Here is a 13,308-nt window from a genome sequence, read left to right as displayed (position 1 = left end):
CGCATCCTGCTCCCCCTGGGCAGTGGTGGCCTGGAGGGTGCCAAGGTGCGGCCCCTCTGCCGCCACCTCCCGCATGCTCTGCGTTTAGTGGTATTGAGGGAGGCTTGTAGGATCCCAGTGGGGCTGGGCGTAGGCCGGGGGCCAGCAGCGCTGTGGGCTGGGGTAGCGCAGTCGTCCCCGCGGGGAGGAGCAGAAAAGCGCCGCCGCGCCTCGAGTTGGGTTTTTTTTTTGGAAAAGGCAAAAATCAAAGGATGTGTCCTTGGCACGATTCAGATCAGGGGCTGCTCGACCTCTGGCCCGTGGCCCGCGGGGCCGTGGCATCTGGTCCGCGGGGCTCCCCATAGGTCAGGAAATGTGTTGGCGGGGGAGCAGTGCCGAATAACACTGTCGCCCCTCCTCGACTGCCAAATTTGCAGGCCAGGACGCACCACCTTAACCCCACAATGTGGCTGGCGTGCACCCTACCCCTCTCCCCACGCACACCCTTACACTGGGGCCAGGCCGCTCCCCTTCTCCCTCACCACTGACCGTGCCCCTCTCCCTGTAAGGAGTGACCTAGAAACCACTACTCAAAGACTAAGCAGAAGAGAATGTTATGTGACGAACGCCCATCTGCAATGATAAGGAGGAGACAGTCTTAGATAAAGGGGGCTTGAAAACAAAAGCAGAAGCAGGGTCCTGGGTTAAAGGGCTCATTAAAATACTAAAAATTACGCTCCTAGGTGGGGAAGAGGTATGCTAATGAAACACATATGTATGTAAATGAGATACATGGCTAAAACACAGGTATAGAGACATGCTCAGTAAAGAACTCCTTGCGTCACTCGCTTATAACCGATCAGCAAACAAGGATGCTTATGAAGGCTCAAAAAACTCCTGTATAAAAGATGCTTAGAAATAGTAATCTGGTGTGCTTGTTACGTGAAATTATTCTGCTCGCACCTTTTATTGCTAGCAATAAACCTTCTTTGTACTTTCACCCCTGGTATCTTTATTGGCCTTTGCATACCGGGCAGGATCCCAGACTTGAGCTGGGGCCTAACATCCCCATTTGGGGCTGGGCCACTGACACAGCTGGATTGGGCCCCACCTCACCCCACCCCCACATGCGGGACCAGGCCCAGGGAGCGAATCTGGCCCACGGACAAACTGAGCACTGTCCATCCGGCCTCGGGCGGGGGGGGAGAAGGCTGGGCACTATCGATGTCGATGGCCTTCCCTGATCACGCTCCATCCAGAGCAGAAGTTCGTGCCATGGAGTCTTCCACGCAGGGTAAGCACGATGCGGCCAACAGGAAACGCTGGCTCTCGGAGATGCGCGCGGGAAGAATTTGTGAGACGTAGACACGGTCTGAGCCTGCAGCCTCGTTGTGCTCCAGTCACCAGCGGTGCCCAGGTGACGGGCAGGAGTGATGTTGCAGAGCCCGCTCACCTGGAAAAGTTTCTAATATTTTTTCTAAAACAAGCCTCAGACCCAGCCCTCCAGCTGTGTCACCCGTGACCTGCCTTTGTCACATGCTCTGCTTAAGATATTGGCCACCTTTGGCTTTCCCAGTTCTGTCCCCTCCTGATTTTCCTCTGATCTCTCCATACTTTCTTTCAACAGGTCCTTCAGAAGATCGTCTCCCTCCCCCTTCCAGCTTCCTCTGGGGGTTTCACAGAGCTCTGTCCATGGCCTCCAACCCCTGCCACATTTTATCTTTAAGGAATTTCATTCCAAAACAACCCTCATTTTTATGCTGATGGGTCACAGCACCACCCCTGCGCTCCAGAGTTACTTTCTTCCATTCATACTAGTTCTTACAGATTCCAGTAAGAAAATAGTAAATACTAATAAATCTCTTCTAGTGCTTCACTCCTACACCTACAAAGAAATCAATGGGAGCTTTGTCACTGATTTTAAGAGGAGCGGGTTCAGGCTACAGATAGTACAGTAATGGTGAACACTTCTTTCCAACTATAATTTTACACTATTTTTTTTTAATTAAAGCGATTTGGTAATCTCAATTATTTCAGATCCAGAATGAAATGCAAAGTGTAATACTAACACTTTATGAAGATAAAATCCAAGTACAAAGAGCTTGTGTTTGAACTTTTCTGTGCCTTGGAAGGAGGTGTTGCCTCCAGGTACAGCTGCTTTAACTGTATTTATTTGCAAACTAAAAAAAAAAACCCATAAAAAAATGGAAGATCCACATTTCTAAATGAATGGATTGTTCCTTTTACCAGAAGAGGACAAAGCAATCTACAGCTATTGGCCTCCTTCATGCAGTCATTATTTAGGTGAAATTCTAACTGACTGCAATAGGGTTTTCACATATCCTGCTGCTATAAGACCCATTAATTTGTGACAAATCATAACAGCATCACTGATAAGTAAATAAGTATTAGCCCCATGTTTAAGATGAGAGCAAGGAGGCACAGAAACTCACAGTGAACCAATGGCAGAGTCAGGGGAGAACCCATTTTCCTGATCTAACAATTGAGTTGTGCTGTCAAGTCCCAACAGCTCTCTAAATTAGTTTCACTGTTTTTTATAGATAAGATATTAATTTTATTTCTAGTTTTGTTACTTATTCAACTTTTCAGTACACATTCCTTCTCTCATAAAGAATCAGAAATTCATTAGTAATTTTAAACGTGTAGCACTGTTTTCTTCTGCTCTTCCAGATACACACCCACTCTTCTAGCCCAGATTTCAGGTCTTGTTTCCTCTATAGAAGCAGCAAAAAATGAGAGCTTCCTCACTGGGTCTTATGTGATGTCCAGACCTCATAATCTATTGCCTCATTGACTCTACTCCTGACCACTAACTAATCAGTTTCATAATGTTCAAATTAAGGAAGAGGTTCCTAGCAACCGAGTTTGTGTAATTCCATGTGCAATATTAAAAACAAATAGTTGAGTGAGATAATTGCATATATCCAAAAATTCCAGCTATGAAAGTGCATGGATTTTGCTTGTGTGCATGCAAACTGAAAACTTGCGTAGCGTAGTATTAATACCAATATGGTTCACCAACATGGTTGGAGCCTTTACATGTGTCTTACATCCCTGCCAGCTGAGCTAATGAAGGTAGTGACAGAGGTGTAGGTTGCTCTCCTCTCTCAGGACCAGCACTAGAAAAAGATGAGACATACACTTTGCCAATGAGTTATACGTATTGCTGGCAGCAGAGGACTCAAAAGACTTGTCTTGTCTGTTTGCTGTCCAGTGGAAACTGCAGGCTTGAAGGCAGAGTGTTTTCAAGTGGGCACAGACTCTTCTGTTCATTCTTCCTAAGCTGGACTCTCTCTCACCATCCATTCCAGCATGCCCAGTCCCAGTCCTGTCTGTCCTCTACCCTTGCCACCTCTTTCTACATCCATTTTTCTTGATTATCTTGTCCCAGTTTTTAATCCTCAAGCTTCTCGTCCTAGTGCCAATCTCTTTGCCCAGACCATCCTAGTCTCCCCTTTTGGACTCCTCCTCCAAATCCCAATATCTCCCCAGTTCAAAATCTCTCCCATGCCCTAGTCTCCTTGCCCAGTGCACCCACCCAGAACCCTGACTTCTTGCTCCTGGTGTCTCTGCTCAGTCAGTCTCAGCTTTTCTTTTCCAGATCCTCGTCTGATCTGTCTTTTTCTTTTTGCTGCCTTGAATCTTTCCCCAGCATGTCACCAGTTGCCCCTGGATCCTTGTACCAGTGCCCACATTCCCACAGCTCCTTATCTAACCTTAGTGCCTCCTTACCCATTGTACCAGGTTCCCAGTCGCACAGTTATCATCACTCATTTTCAGTTCTGATCTCCCACCAGCTTCAAGTTCCAGTTCCTTTGCCCAACCAATTTCAGTCTTGCCTTTACCTCACCCCTCTGCCTGCTAGTCTCTGTCAGAGCCCCCAGCTCCAGTCTCCTCCCTCCCAATTCCCACTCACAGTTTCTGTCTTTCCATCCCCAACTCCAGTCCAAGTTTCACCTGACCCCTTGTCCCAAACTCCTTCATTCTTTTTCCCCCAGCTTGGTTCTTGTTCCCTCTGCATTCAAGGCAGCTACTTTGTCCTCATGCCTGGGATACATAGGAGAAAGAGACTCCTTGCTCTCTGTTTTGGTACCTGGCCCCAGTGCACCCACAGAAGTTCATAGGTGTAAGTATTGTAGCAAAGTCTTGCTTGGCCCCATTAGTCCTAAGGTTGAACATGCTTGGTTACTTTGTGGTGTGCACAGGCTGATCAATGCTAGGAGCTGTGGGGAGATATGGAAAGTCCTGCATAAACAGAACCTTTTACTAAAGTCAAAGAAGTTGGTATTGAGCATGTGCAAACTAAGATTTTTCAAAAGCTGATAATTTGGCTAATTTGGGTAGAACTTCATAGTGACAGTAAAAGGCACATCCCTAATGTAAAGTCAAGCCCCCATCTAACATTTCAAGTCTTTGCTTTAGAGCAGGAGCACACCAAACCATCACGAAGGAAAGCTCACTAGGGTTTTTAAGCTGGGCAAAATGTATTTTCCCTTAGTTTCATCCTCAGAAATGGCTGAAGCTTTGTACCTAAAATTTACTAAACAGAATTAAACATAACCAGCAAGGAACATTTTACACCAAATGGTTAAAGTTTGCAAAGCAATAAGCATTTAAGAAATCTCACCCTGGAAATTTTGGTAGACAAGGTTCTTTGGGTAAATCTGGTATCTTTTATTAGACCAACTAAAATAGTTGGAAAAATTCTTCTTTGTAAGCTTCTGGGTACAAAAGACCTTCGTTAAGCTGAGGAAGCAGACCCAAAAGTTTGTACCCAAAAGTTTGCAAAGAAGAACTTTTCCAACTATTTTAGTTGGTCTTATTGGATTTACCCAAAGAACTGTGTCTGCCTATGTCCTTAGATCAACATGGCTACGACCTAAGCCCCTGAAACCCTGGGACTTTTGGCAAGCAACACTAGGTGGTGCAACCAGCCCTATTTATTATAGTCATTACAATTAGATAATTGTTAATATATAACCTCATATCTTCATAAGCAGCTTCTGCACAGAATTTAATTGTAGTAAATTTTAATTATACAGAAAGTTTTAAAATTCCTCATTATTATATTATTGTCAAACTTCCTAAAGGATTAACAGTCAGATTAATTAACATGTTCCTTGTAGATTGTCAGAAAATTCAGGACACGCTGGAATGTTGGGGAAGATGTGCCATATTCTGCATCTGTGGTTTAAATTCAATCCCTCCTTGAAATGTAGCAAATTTTAGAGTTGATATTTTAGCAACACAGTTACCTTGAGAAACTATTAGAAGTTGGTTTGTTCTTTGCGCCTTTGCCCCATCAGTAAGCCATAATTCATTAAGTGCTGGAATGTATCTGCAGACCCTTTCCAATCATTGCTCATTTTTAATTTGGTAGCAAGCTCTGTGTATTTCCAAGGAGACAGCCCTTCCTGGCTCAGATTTAGGAGCTAGTTGTTCAAAACCTGTTTGTAAGAGTTAACTACTCAAGGAAAAGGACCAGTTGCTGCTGCTGATTGCTACGCACACCCGCTGCCCTTGTCCTGAATGCTATTAAAACTGTTTAGCTGCCGGTGCAGAAGGACAAAACACAGTGATGACAACTCACAATCTTATTACACAATGCATTTTTCCCCTCTTTTTCTTAGCACTCTGGCCCCTGGCAGCATAGAAATAATTGTAACACCTCATCCTTTGTGTTAAAGAACCCTGTAGTCCTTGCAAATATGAACCCAAAACCCATATGAATGCAAAGTAAACCACCCCGCTCCTCTGTCTATTGATCGTTTGTTATATCTTGTGATTTTTGAACCACTCTCAGCTCAGGGCAGGGGCTAAGACTGGACTCCTGACTCATGGATGGGACTGTTTTCCTGTTAATCTTTCAGTCACATCTCCAGGCAGCTTCGCTGGTCCGCGTCCACAGGCTCCCTTGATTCATTCAGGAGGCGGTGGGTGCTGGCCGGCGTGCTTTGCTCAGTACCCGCTTCTGGATCCCTTGTTATTAACCTGTGACTTCATTCCCCTTCCTATTTTCTCTTTATTTGGAAGAGAATTTATTAATATGTCATCACTAGCCCCTGGAATTTGTTAATATGTCATTAGTAGCCTACCTGATTAAAAAAGGCTTATAATATTCCATGATGGGCCTAAGCCAGGGTGGGCAATTATTTCGTCTGGAGGGCCATTTAATGAGTTTTGGTGAGCTGTCTGTCAAGGGCTGCACACACAAAATCTTTCAGAATTTGAACAAATTATAGATAAAAATACAAATCATATACTAAAACTCAAACATCCACTATAATATTTTAATTTTATTTAAAAAAAAATTTTTTGTCCTGATTGATGGTTTTTGGGGGTATTGTATATAGAGGTGATTAGCTCAAAATAAAGTCTTACTCTTGTATATTGTGTGTGGGGGGGGTATGTGGGGGGGTGTGGGTATGTAGAGGGGGTGGAATAATGTCAGGGGGTGAGTGTGCATGTGTGTATGCAGGGGCACTAGGTCCTGGGAGCCAGCCAGGGGTGGGGGGGCAGGGGGGGCATGCAGCAGAACTCACCTGGGCGATGCAGGTATGGTCGGCCCCTCTTGTATCCCATCGGTGGCTGCCCCTGCAGCGCTCTTTACGGAGCCAAGCCCTGCCTGGGGCAGCCTGTGCCACGCTCCCACCTGCACCTGCTGGCTCTGGCCCCAGCCAGCACACACTGCTTCCCAGCGGTGCTGCTGCCAGTGCAGCTGCAGCCACCCAGGTACTGCTTGGCTCCCTCTGCCTCCAGTGGCTCCTCCTGCCTCTGTTGTGCTGCTCCCAGTGTGATGGGGGGGAAGCTGTAGCCAGGCAGCTCCTGTCCCAGCCCATGCAGCTCCGACTCTACCCACTTGGCTGCCCACAAGTGGCGGCTCATTGCACCCGGTGGGCCAAGTGGGTGGAAGGGAGCCAGGAACTGGAACTGGAGTCCTGTGCCCTGGGGCAGCAGCTGCCCATCTGTAGCTTCCACCCCTGTATGAAGCAGCGCAGCAGGGACAGGAGGAGGAGGAGGAGCGGCTGGAGCTGGAGGCAGTCGAGCAGTACCCGGGTGGCTGCAGCCACAAGAGGAGCAGCCCTGCCGGGAACCTGTGTGCACTGGCCCAGGCCTGGGGCTGGCAGGCTCACAGGGCTCGGCCCCATGCAGAGTGCCGCAGGGGGCAGCCAACAGCTGGATCCAATCAATTGGTGGGCACCTGCCTGCGGGCTCGATCCAAACAGTTGGCAGGCTGCACCCGGCCCACGGCTGTATTTTGCCCACCCCTGGGCTAAGCCCATGATCTTTTGACACATCACATAGGCCTGACTTATGGAGGTGGCCATTTTCCTGCCACTCCTGCGCTCACGTCTCTGGGCAGTTTCACAAGCTGGCATCCGCAGGCTCCCTCGACTTGTTCCAGGGGCCATGGGTGCTGGGCAGTGCTCTCTTCTGGCCCCCGTATTAACCGGTGCCACTCCCTCCCTCTTCTGCACCAAGACACAAGATGTGGAGCCTGCAGCGTCCCCCTCATGGAGGCTTATGGTGTCTGGTGGACTTGGGCTCTCTGTCTGCTAAGGCACAGCAAACAGGCCTGACTTGTGATGGGCTGGGCTGGGGCATTTGCTGGCAAGGGCTTTGCTCCCACAGCCCTGGGAGGAAGCTGCCCTGAGCAGGAGCAGGAGGAGCCACCCCAGGCCGTAACTGCATCCAGGCTGCCCCTTGCCCTGCCGGCAGGGCTGGGTGTATGCAGCCCGCTGGGGCCAGGTGTGGCTGAGGATCATACACCTGCCCCCCTGGCAGTGTTGGGGGACCCCGGGGCAACCTGGCAGAGCTTTCCAGCACTTTTGCAACCACAGGCACCAAAGAGGTGCCACTGACCCTGGCTTGAGGCTGGGCAGCAGCGTTGCCAGGTCTTACATATGAAAGTATTATATTGGAAGGTCAAAACTATATTTACCGAAAAACTATTGTACACTGAAAAAAATATGTGAGTAAGTAAGGCTTCTTATTTATTTTATGCTGCTGGCTGTAAGATGCCAGTGAACAAGCAAGAACAGGGTCAAAGGAAGCATTTCTTTATTTTGAGGCAGGCTCATAAGAAAGTGCTGGCAGCGGCTGAGGGTGAGTGAAACCCCGGGGCATCCGAACCCTGAGGCTCCGGGCTTGGGCTTGCATGCGGGGACGCCTGGCACATGATTTGGAAACATTTGAAGCCTCAAACCGGGGTGGAGGATGCTCGCTGGTAGCAGGGCCACATATGACTCTTGGATGTGCAACCGATTTGTCTTGGAGCATGAAACATTTTCCTTAAAAAACCCCAAATATGGGTGAAGACTCCTTGAAGATAGATGCTTGGGTTTTGTATCTGCTGCACAGGCCACCTGCCTCGAAAACAACCAGGTTTATTTCCTACCCACGGGAGCTTTGGACCAGCTATACTTTTCCTAGAAAGCTTGCAGAAAAGGATCTATTTTATTATTATTTATGTATTTTTGGTGGTTGTTCAATGCAAGGTATCATTTCGGGACCAAGAGTTTAATTCAACTGCATCAACTTGACTGAAGTTGTAGATATAGGTATTTGTTATGCTGCCTTTGCGTTTTAGCTATTGGTCAATGGGCTGAGGACGGCGGCCGACGTCATTGCTCGCACGGCTGCAGGGCAGTGCGGCCGCTCCGCGCGCCATTGCCCGGGCTGCTGCTGCTGCACGTGGGGGGCGGTGATAGTCCGCATCGACTCCTCGGCGCTCGGCTCGGCGGCCTGGCGGGCGGGCCGGCGCCGCATCGACTCCTCGGCGCTCGGCTCGGCGGCCTGGCGGGCGGGCCGGCGCGCGCGGGAATGGCGGGGCGGCCGGACCTGACGGACGAGGCGGAGGTGAAGCAGTACCTGGAGGACCTGGGCACGGAGTACAGCTACCAGTGCCACCGCGAGAAAGACCCGGACGGTGCGGTGCGGTGCGGTGCGGTGCGGTGCGGAGCGGGTGGGCGGGAGCGGGGGGGGGTCTGTGACTGTGGCCGTGACCGTGACGGTGACCTTGCCCCCCGCAGGCTGCCACCGCCTGGCCGAGTACCTGGAGAGCATCCGCAAGGACTTCCCGGGCGCCGCCGCGGTGCTGCGGGACAACTGCGAGCGGGGCCACAGCGACAGCTGCTACAAGCTGGGCACCTACCACATCACCGGCAAGGGTGAGCCGGGCCCTGCCCCATCACCACTCCCCTTCCCCACGGGTTTGCTGCCTGCAAGGCCCTGGGCCAGTACACCTGTGCAACAGCCCCCAATGCCCTTTTCCTGCATCAGGTCAGTCCTGGCAGTTCATGTCGGGAACACGTGAGCCTTGTTCTGCTCGTGGCGTTGCAGACCCCGTTAAGCAGGACAGCTTTGCACAGTACGTGTACAGATTAGTCCAGCCCAGGCCTTTGCAGGTAGCCGAGGACAGCGTCTTTTGGAGGATGAAGAAAGGTGAAAAATGTAGTCGTTCGTGGATCAGAAACTAGCAAAACTCTGTAAGCAGTGCAGCGCTAAATGGTTATACATTGGTACTACATCGCTTTTTGTAGGATTTACCTTTTTAAAAAGGTAACACTGGTGCCTCCTCCATATTGCATAAGGACTTTTAGAGGGCTTCACTACCGCACTTCTGATCACCTGTGGCAAGTCTCCACAACCAATAGGATGGAAAGTGAATAATCTCTAGTTGTCACTGCATCAGAAACCGTTTAATTACTTAGCAGTTCGTAGTAAAGAGATGGAGCTTTTCCTTGCAGATCAATTGCTGGTGAATTGCTTTCCCTGAAAGAATAGTTAGCTAAAAGCCAATCAAAGAAATTGCGTAGTTCTCATTGTGTATTCGGTGATGTGCCTGAAACGGATTTGTTTAGGTATTGAGAAACTTCTTTTGTTCCCTTCAACTTAAGTAGAACAGGTTCAAACCTAAAATAATAATGGGAATTATTAGTCAAATATCAATTGTCTATGAAGTAGGAAAGATCTGGAAGAGATGGACACACCTGCTCTTCAACAAACTAATATCTTTGACTGTCAGTAAAGGTGGTCACTTTCTCCTTGTATGAAATACATAAAGTGTTCTGAAACCAGTTATCTAAACTGCCTTGTCTTTGGATAGATAGATATATACACACATCTATCTATCTGTCCAAATCTTTTGGTTACTATGTGTGTGCACGTATACACGCACACACATATACATATAAGTTTAACAAAATTTACTCCTATCTGTCCATCTGTCTGTCTATCTCTATGTGTGTGTGTCTGTATTGAACGAGTAAATTTTGTTAAACTTAATCTCTGCTTCAATGTTGTGCATTCAGTAACACTGCCATGAGCATGTATAGCCAAAGTCTCAGGCTTTTTCCAAGCAGATCTCCTCCTACTGTTTCTCCTGCTTTTTAAAAAAAAGAAGGAAAGAAGAAACTGCAAACCTTAGTAGTTTAAAGGCAGGAAACCTTGTCCATAGGTCTGTGAATGCTTCTACCAATTGAATCTCCAAAACTTCTGATGTTGGTAAGGAATGGTATACTTTATAACACCTCTATACCATACATCCCTATTGGAGACTAACTTGTATATACTGTTGAGAACTTTTTTTTTATCTGGCATATTTATTTAGGTAATGTTATAAGCTATGTCTATGATAGCAGGATTTGCTGGTCCAGCTTTAGTGCAGAATAGACCTTGGTCTCTTTGGAACCATAAATCTTGATCATAACCTATGATGAAAGATTAGTCTTCAAAAAATAGAGACATCTGCTTTATACATTTTTTTCTCTGTCTCTCAATTCCAGTATGTGCTGACACTTGACTTCTGTTTTATTCTTTTGGGATGGGGGCTGCAGGTGGTCTCTCCATAGATTTGAAAGCTGCCTACAACTGCTTTCTGAAGTCTTGTGGGAAAGATGGGAAGAAATCCATAAATGCGTGTCACAATGTTGGACTGCTGGCACATGACGGACGAATAAATGACGATAAACCTGACCTAGACGTTGCCAGAGACTACTATGATAAAGCCTGTAATGGCAGCTTTGCCCCTAGCTGCTTCAACCTTAGTGCAATTTACCTCCAAGGAGCCCCTGGGCTACCAAAGGATATGAACTTAGCTCTGAAATACTCCCTGAAAGCATGTGACTTGGGACATGTGTGGGCATGTGCCAATGCCAGTCGGATGTACAAGCTGGGGGATGGGGTTGATAAAAATGATGACAAGGCAGAGGCTCTGAAAAAGAGGGCAAAAGACCTACATAAAGAACAGAAGGAAGCTTCAACATTAGTATTTGGGGAGTAAATCAAATTAAACCATATCTTTCAGGACAGCATTTCTAAATGGAGCATAAACTTTGTCAGTGAATAATATGTAAACATAACTCATTCCCTCACAAGAGACAAGTACCTGTTTGCACTGGCAGGTACATGTTCTGTGGCTTCAACAGATACATGCACAACTTCAGAGGACAAATATTTAGGGCCAGGTTTACACAAGATTCAGCAAATGTCAAAGGTCCACTTCTGTGTGCTCGTTTCCAGCTGAAATCTTCCGCATGCAGAGTTGTGCTAGACCAAATTAGATTTTGAATGCACCATATTTTGTTTGTGCAAAATTATTTAAAATGGGCATGCAAATGGCCTAAAATATCAGTCATGCTTTCTGACTAATGCTTCCTTTGAAATGTAAGATGTTTGCACTCTTGGATGTTCCTTTTGGCCAAAACTAGGTACTTGGGTTTTGGTTTCTTATGCCATACTCCTTCCATTGATTCGGAAGTGTATCTGCCTTTAACTGAAGGTAGCATTTGCTGTCTTTTGAATTTCATTTCCGTAGCTGTATTAAGACCTGCTGAATGACCCAGATAGATGATTTATTGCTAAAGTGAATAATACAATAAGAAAAGAAATGTCGCTGTTTAGAATTGTAACAAAAGGGATAAAAACAAGTTAGCACGGTGATGAGTGAAGACTTAACATTTAGGAATCCATATACAGAATAATCTTGGCTTCCTGAGTCAGCTAAATCTCACGTTGGTCTGAATGTCATTAAATGCCCTTTGTGTAAATGGTTTCTAATTGATTACGAATGACAAAGTATTGTGTTACAGAATGAGAGTTATGTTTATTTTTAGTGTCCCATGCACGGGTGTGATCCAAGCAAGAAATTCCTTCTCAGACAAAATTTCAATCTTCATCTGGGAGAGTGCTGAGTGAGACCATCAAGCTGTGACTGATAGGCTTGTCCTATACAAAATAAGTCAGTGAACTAGGGTGAAATATTCCTATATCTTACCACTAAGGAGTGCTTGTGCTCTTAAAACCACACAGTACATTTTTTCACTTGAAAGCAAGCAGCATCAAGCTGGAATAATTTTATATGATGGAGTTGCAGTTAACTTGTTTTTCTTTTAGGGGCTACTTTCAAACCTGTCATCTAGGCCCAACCCAAAGAGAATGGGCTGAAAGGCTTCCTGTCACTCTTGCCCTGTTTCCTAGTCCTAGCTTTGTCTGTACTTACCCTGCTCTTTGTCAGCAAACCCCAGGTACCACACCTCAGCTGCCCAAGTGCTTGCACACTACAGTACTGCGGTGGTTCTACATGGTTTCACTTTGCAGTCATGGTGTCAGAGTGTGATGTGCACCCCAGAAAGAAATCAGCTCCAGAAGGGACCACAGTGGCCAGCAGAAAGCTTAGAGAGCTTGCTTCCACTGGGAGCCTTCTTCCACTTGGCAGAGGAGAAGTAACTGCTGGCAGGAAGCAGGCGTGTGCTGAGTATGAACACACCCCTAAATTCTGCCAGCAAAATCTGAGTGTAGATAAAGCTGCCCATTCTGCCTCATCGCAGATCGCTTTGAGATTAAGATGGGATTTGAGTGAGGCCATGTCATCACTTCAGCACTCTTATAGATATTCCTTACTGTGATGCTACATCTGACCACCACCAAGCTTCCAGTTGGAACAGAGCTGAACTGCCAAATGGATGGCAAGCTGCTTAATCTCTGCCAATTTGGGGCCTTTATACATGCAACAAAATTGGCCTTTAAAGCAACTTAATTGCCCTTTTGCACCACTTTAACAGCGTTGCTATTTACACACTTGGCGTATTCTGCTTTAATGGAGTTGGTATTTACACACTTGGCGGCATATTCTACTTGAAATGACTTTGTAATGTAGCAAGGTAAAATCCATCCGAGGTGTTTTAGTTTGCTACCCAACAAAGCTTGACGGTGCATGGGGCGCTGGAAGCTGATGTGCTCGGGGAAGCTTGTGCTTGGCAGGCTTCTAACACCCTCTCCCCTCCACCTTCTTCCGCCGCCCCCCCC

General features: G+C 47.0%; 1 protein-coding gene across 2 annotated transcripts; it reads left to right on the top strand.

The window, feature by feature from the left end:
- Positions 1-8,780: 8,780 nt before the first annotated feature.
- LOC102570096 (cytochrome c oxidase assembly factor 7) lies at positions 8,781-12,050 on the top strand. 2 transcript variants are annotated; one of them, XM_019479313.2, is made up of 3 exons: positions 8,781-8,944; positions 9,033-9,170; positions 10,839-12,050. In XM_019479313.2, exons 1-3 carry the CDS (start codon positions 8,824-8,826, stop codon positions 11,282-11,284), a joined length of 705 nt encoding a protein of 234 aa, XP_019334858.1. In that variant the 5' UTR covers positions 8,781-8,823; the 3' UTR covers positions 11,285-12,050. The 2 variants fall into 2 exon arrangements, with proteins under 2 accessions (XP_019334858.1, XP_006267806.1); XM_006267744.4 differs by having other exon boundaries at positions 8,782-8,929.
- Positions 12,051-13,308: the final 1,258 nt, after the last annotated feature.

This window comes from Alligator mississippiensis, chromosome 5, assembly GCF_030867095.1.
Source record: "Alligator mississippiensis isolate rAllMis1 chromosome 5, rAllMis1, whole genome shotgun sequence".
In the NCBI taxonomy this organism is placed as follows: Eukaryota; Metazoa; Chordata; order Crocodylia; family Alligatoridae; genus Alligator; species Alligator mississippiensis.
This window is presented reverse-complemented; position numbering and strand designations above follow the sequence as displayed.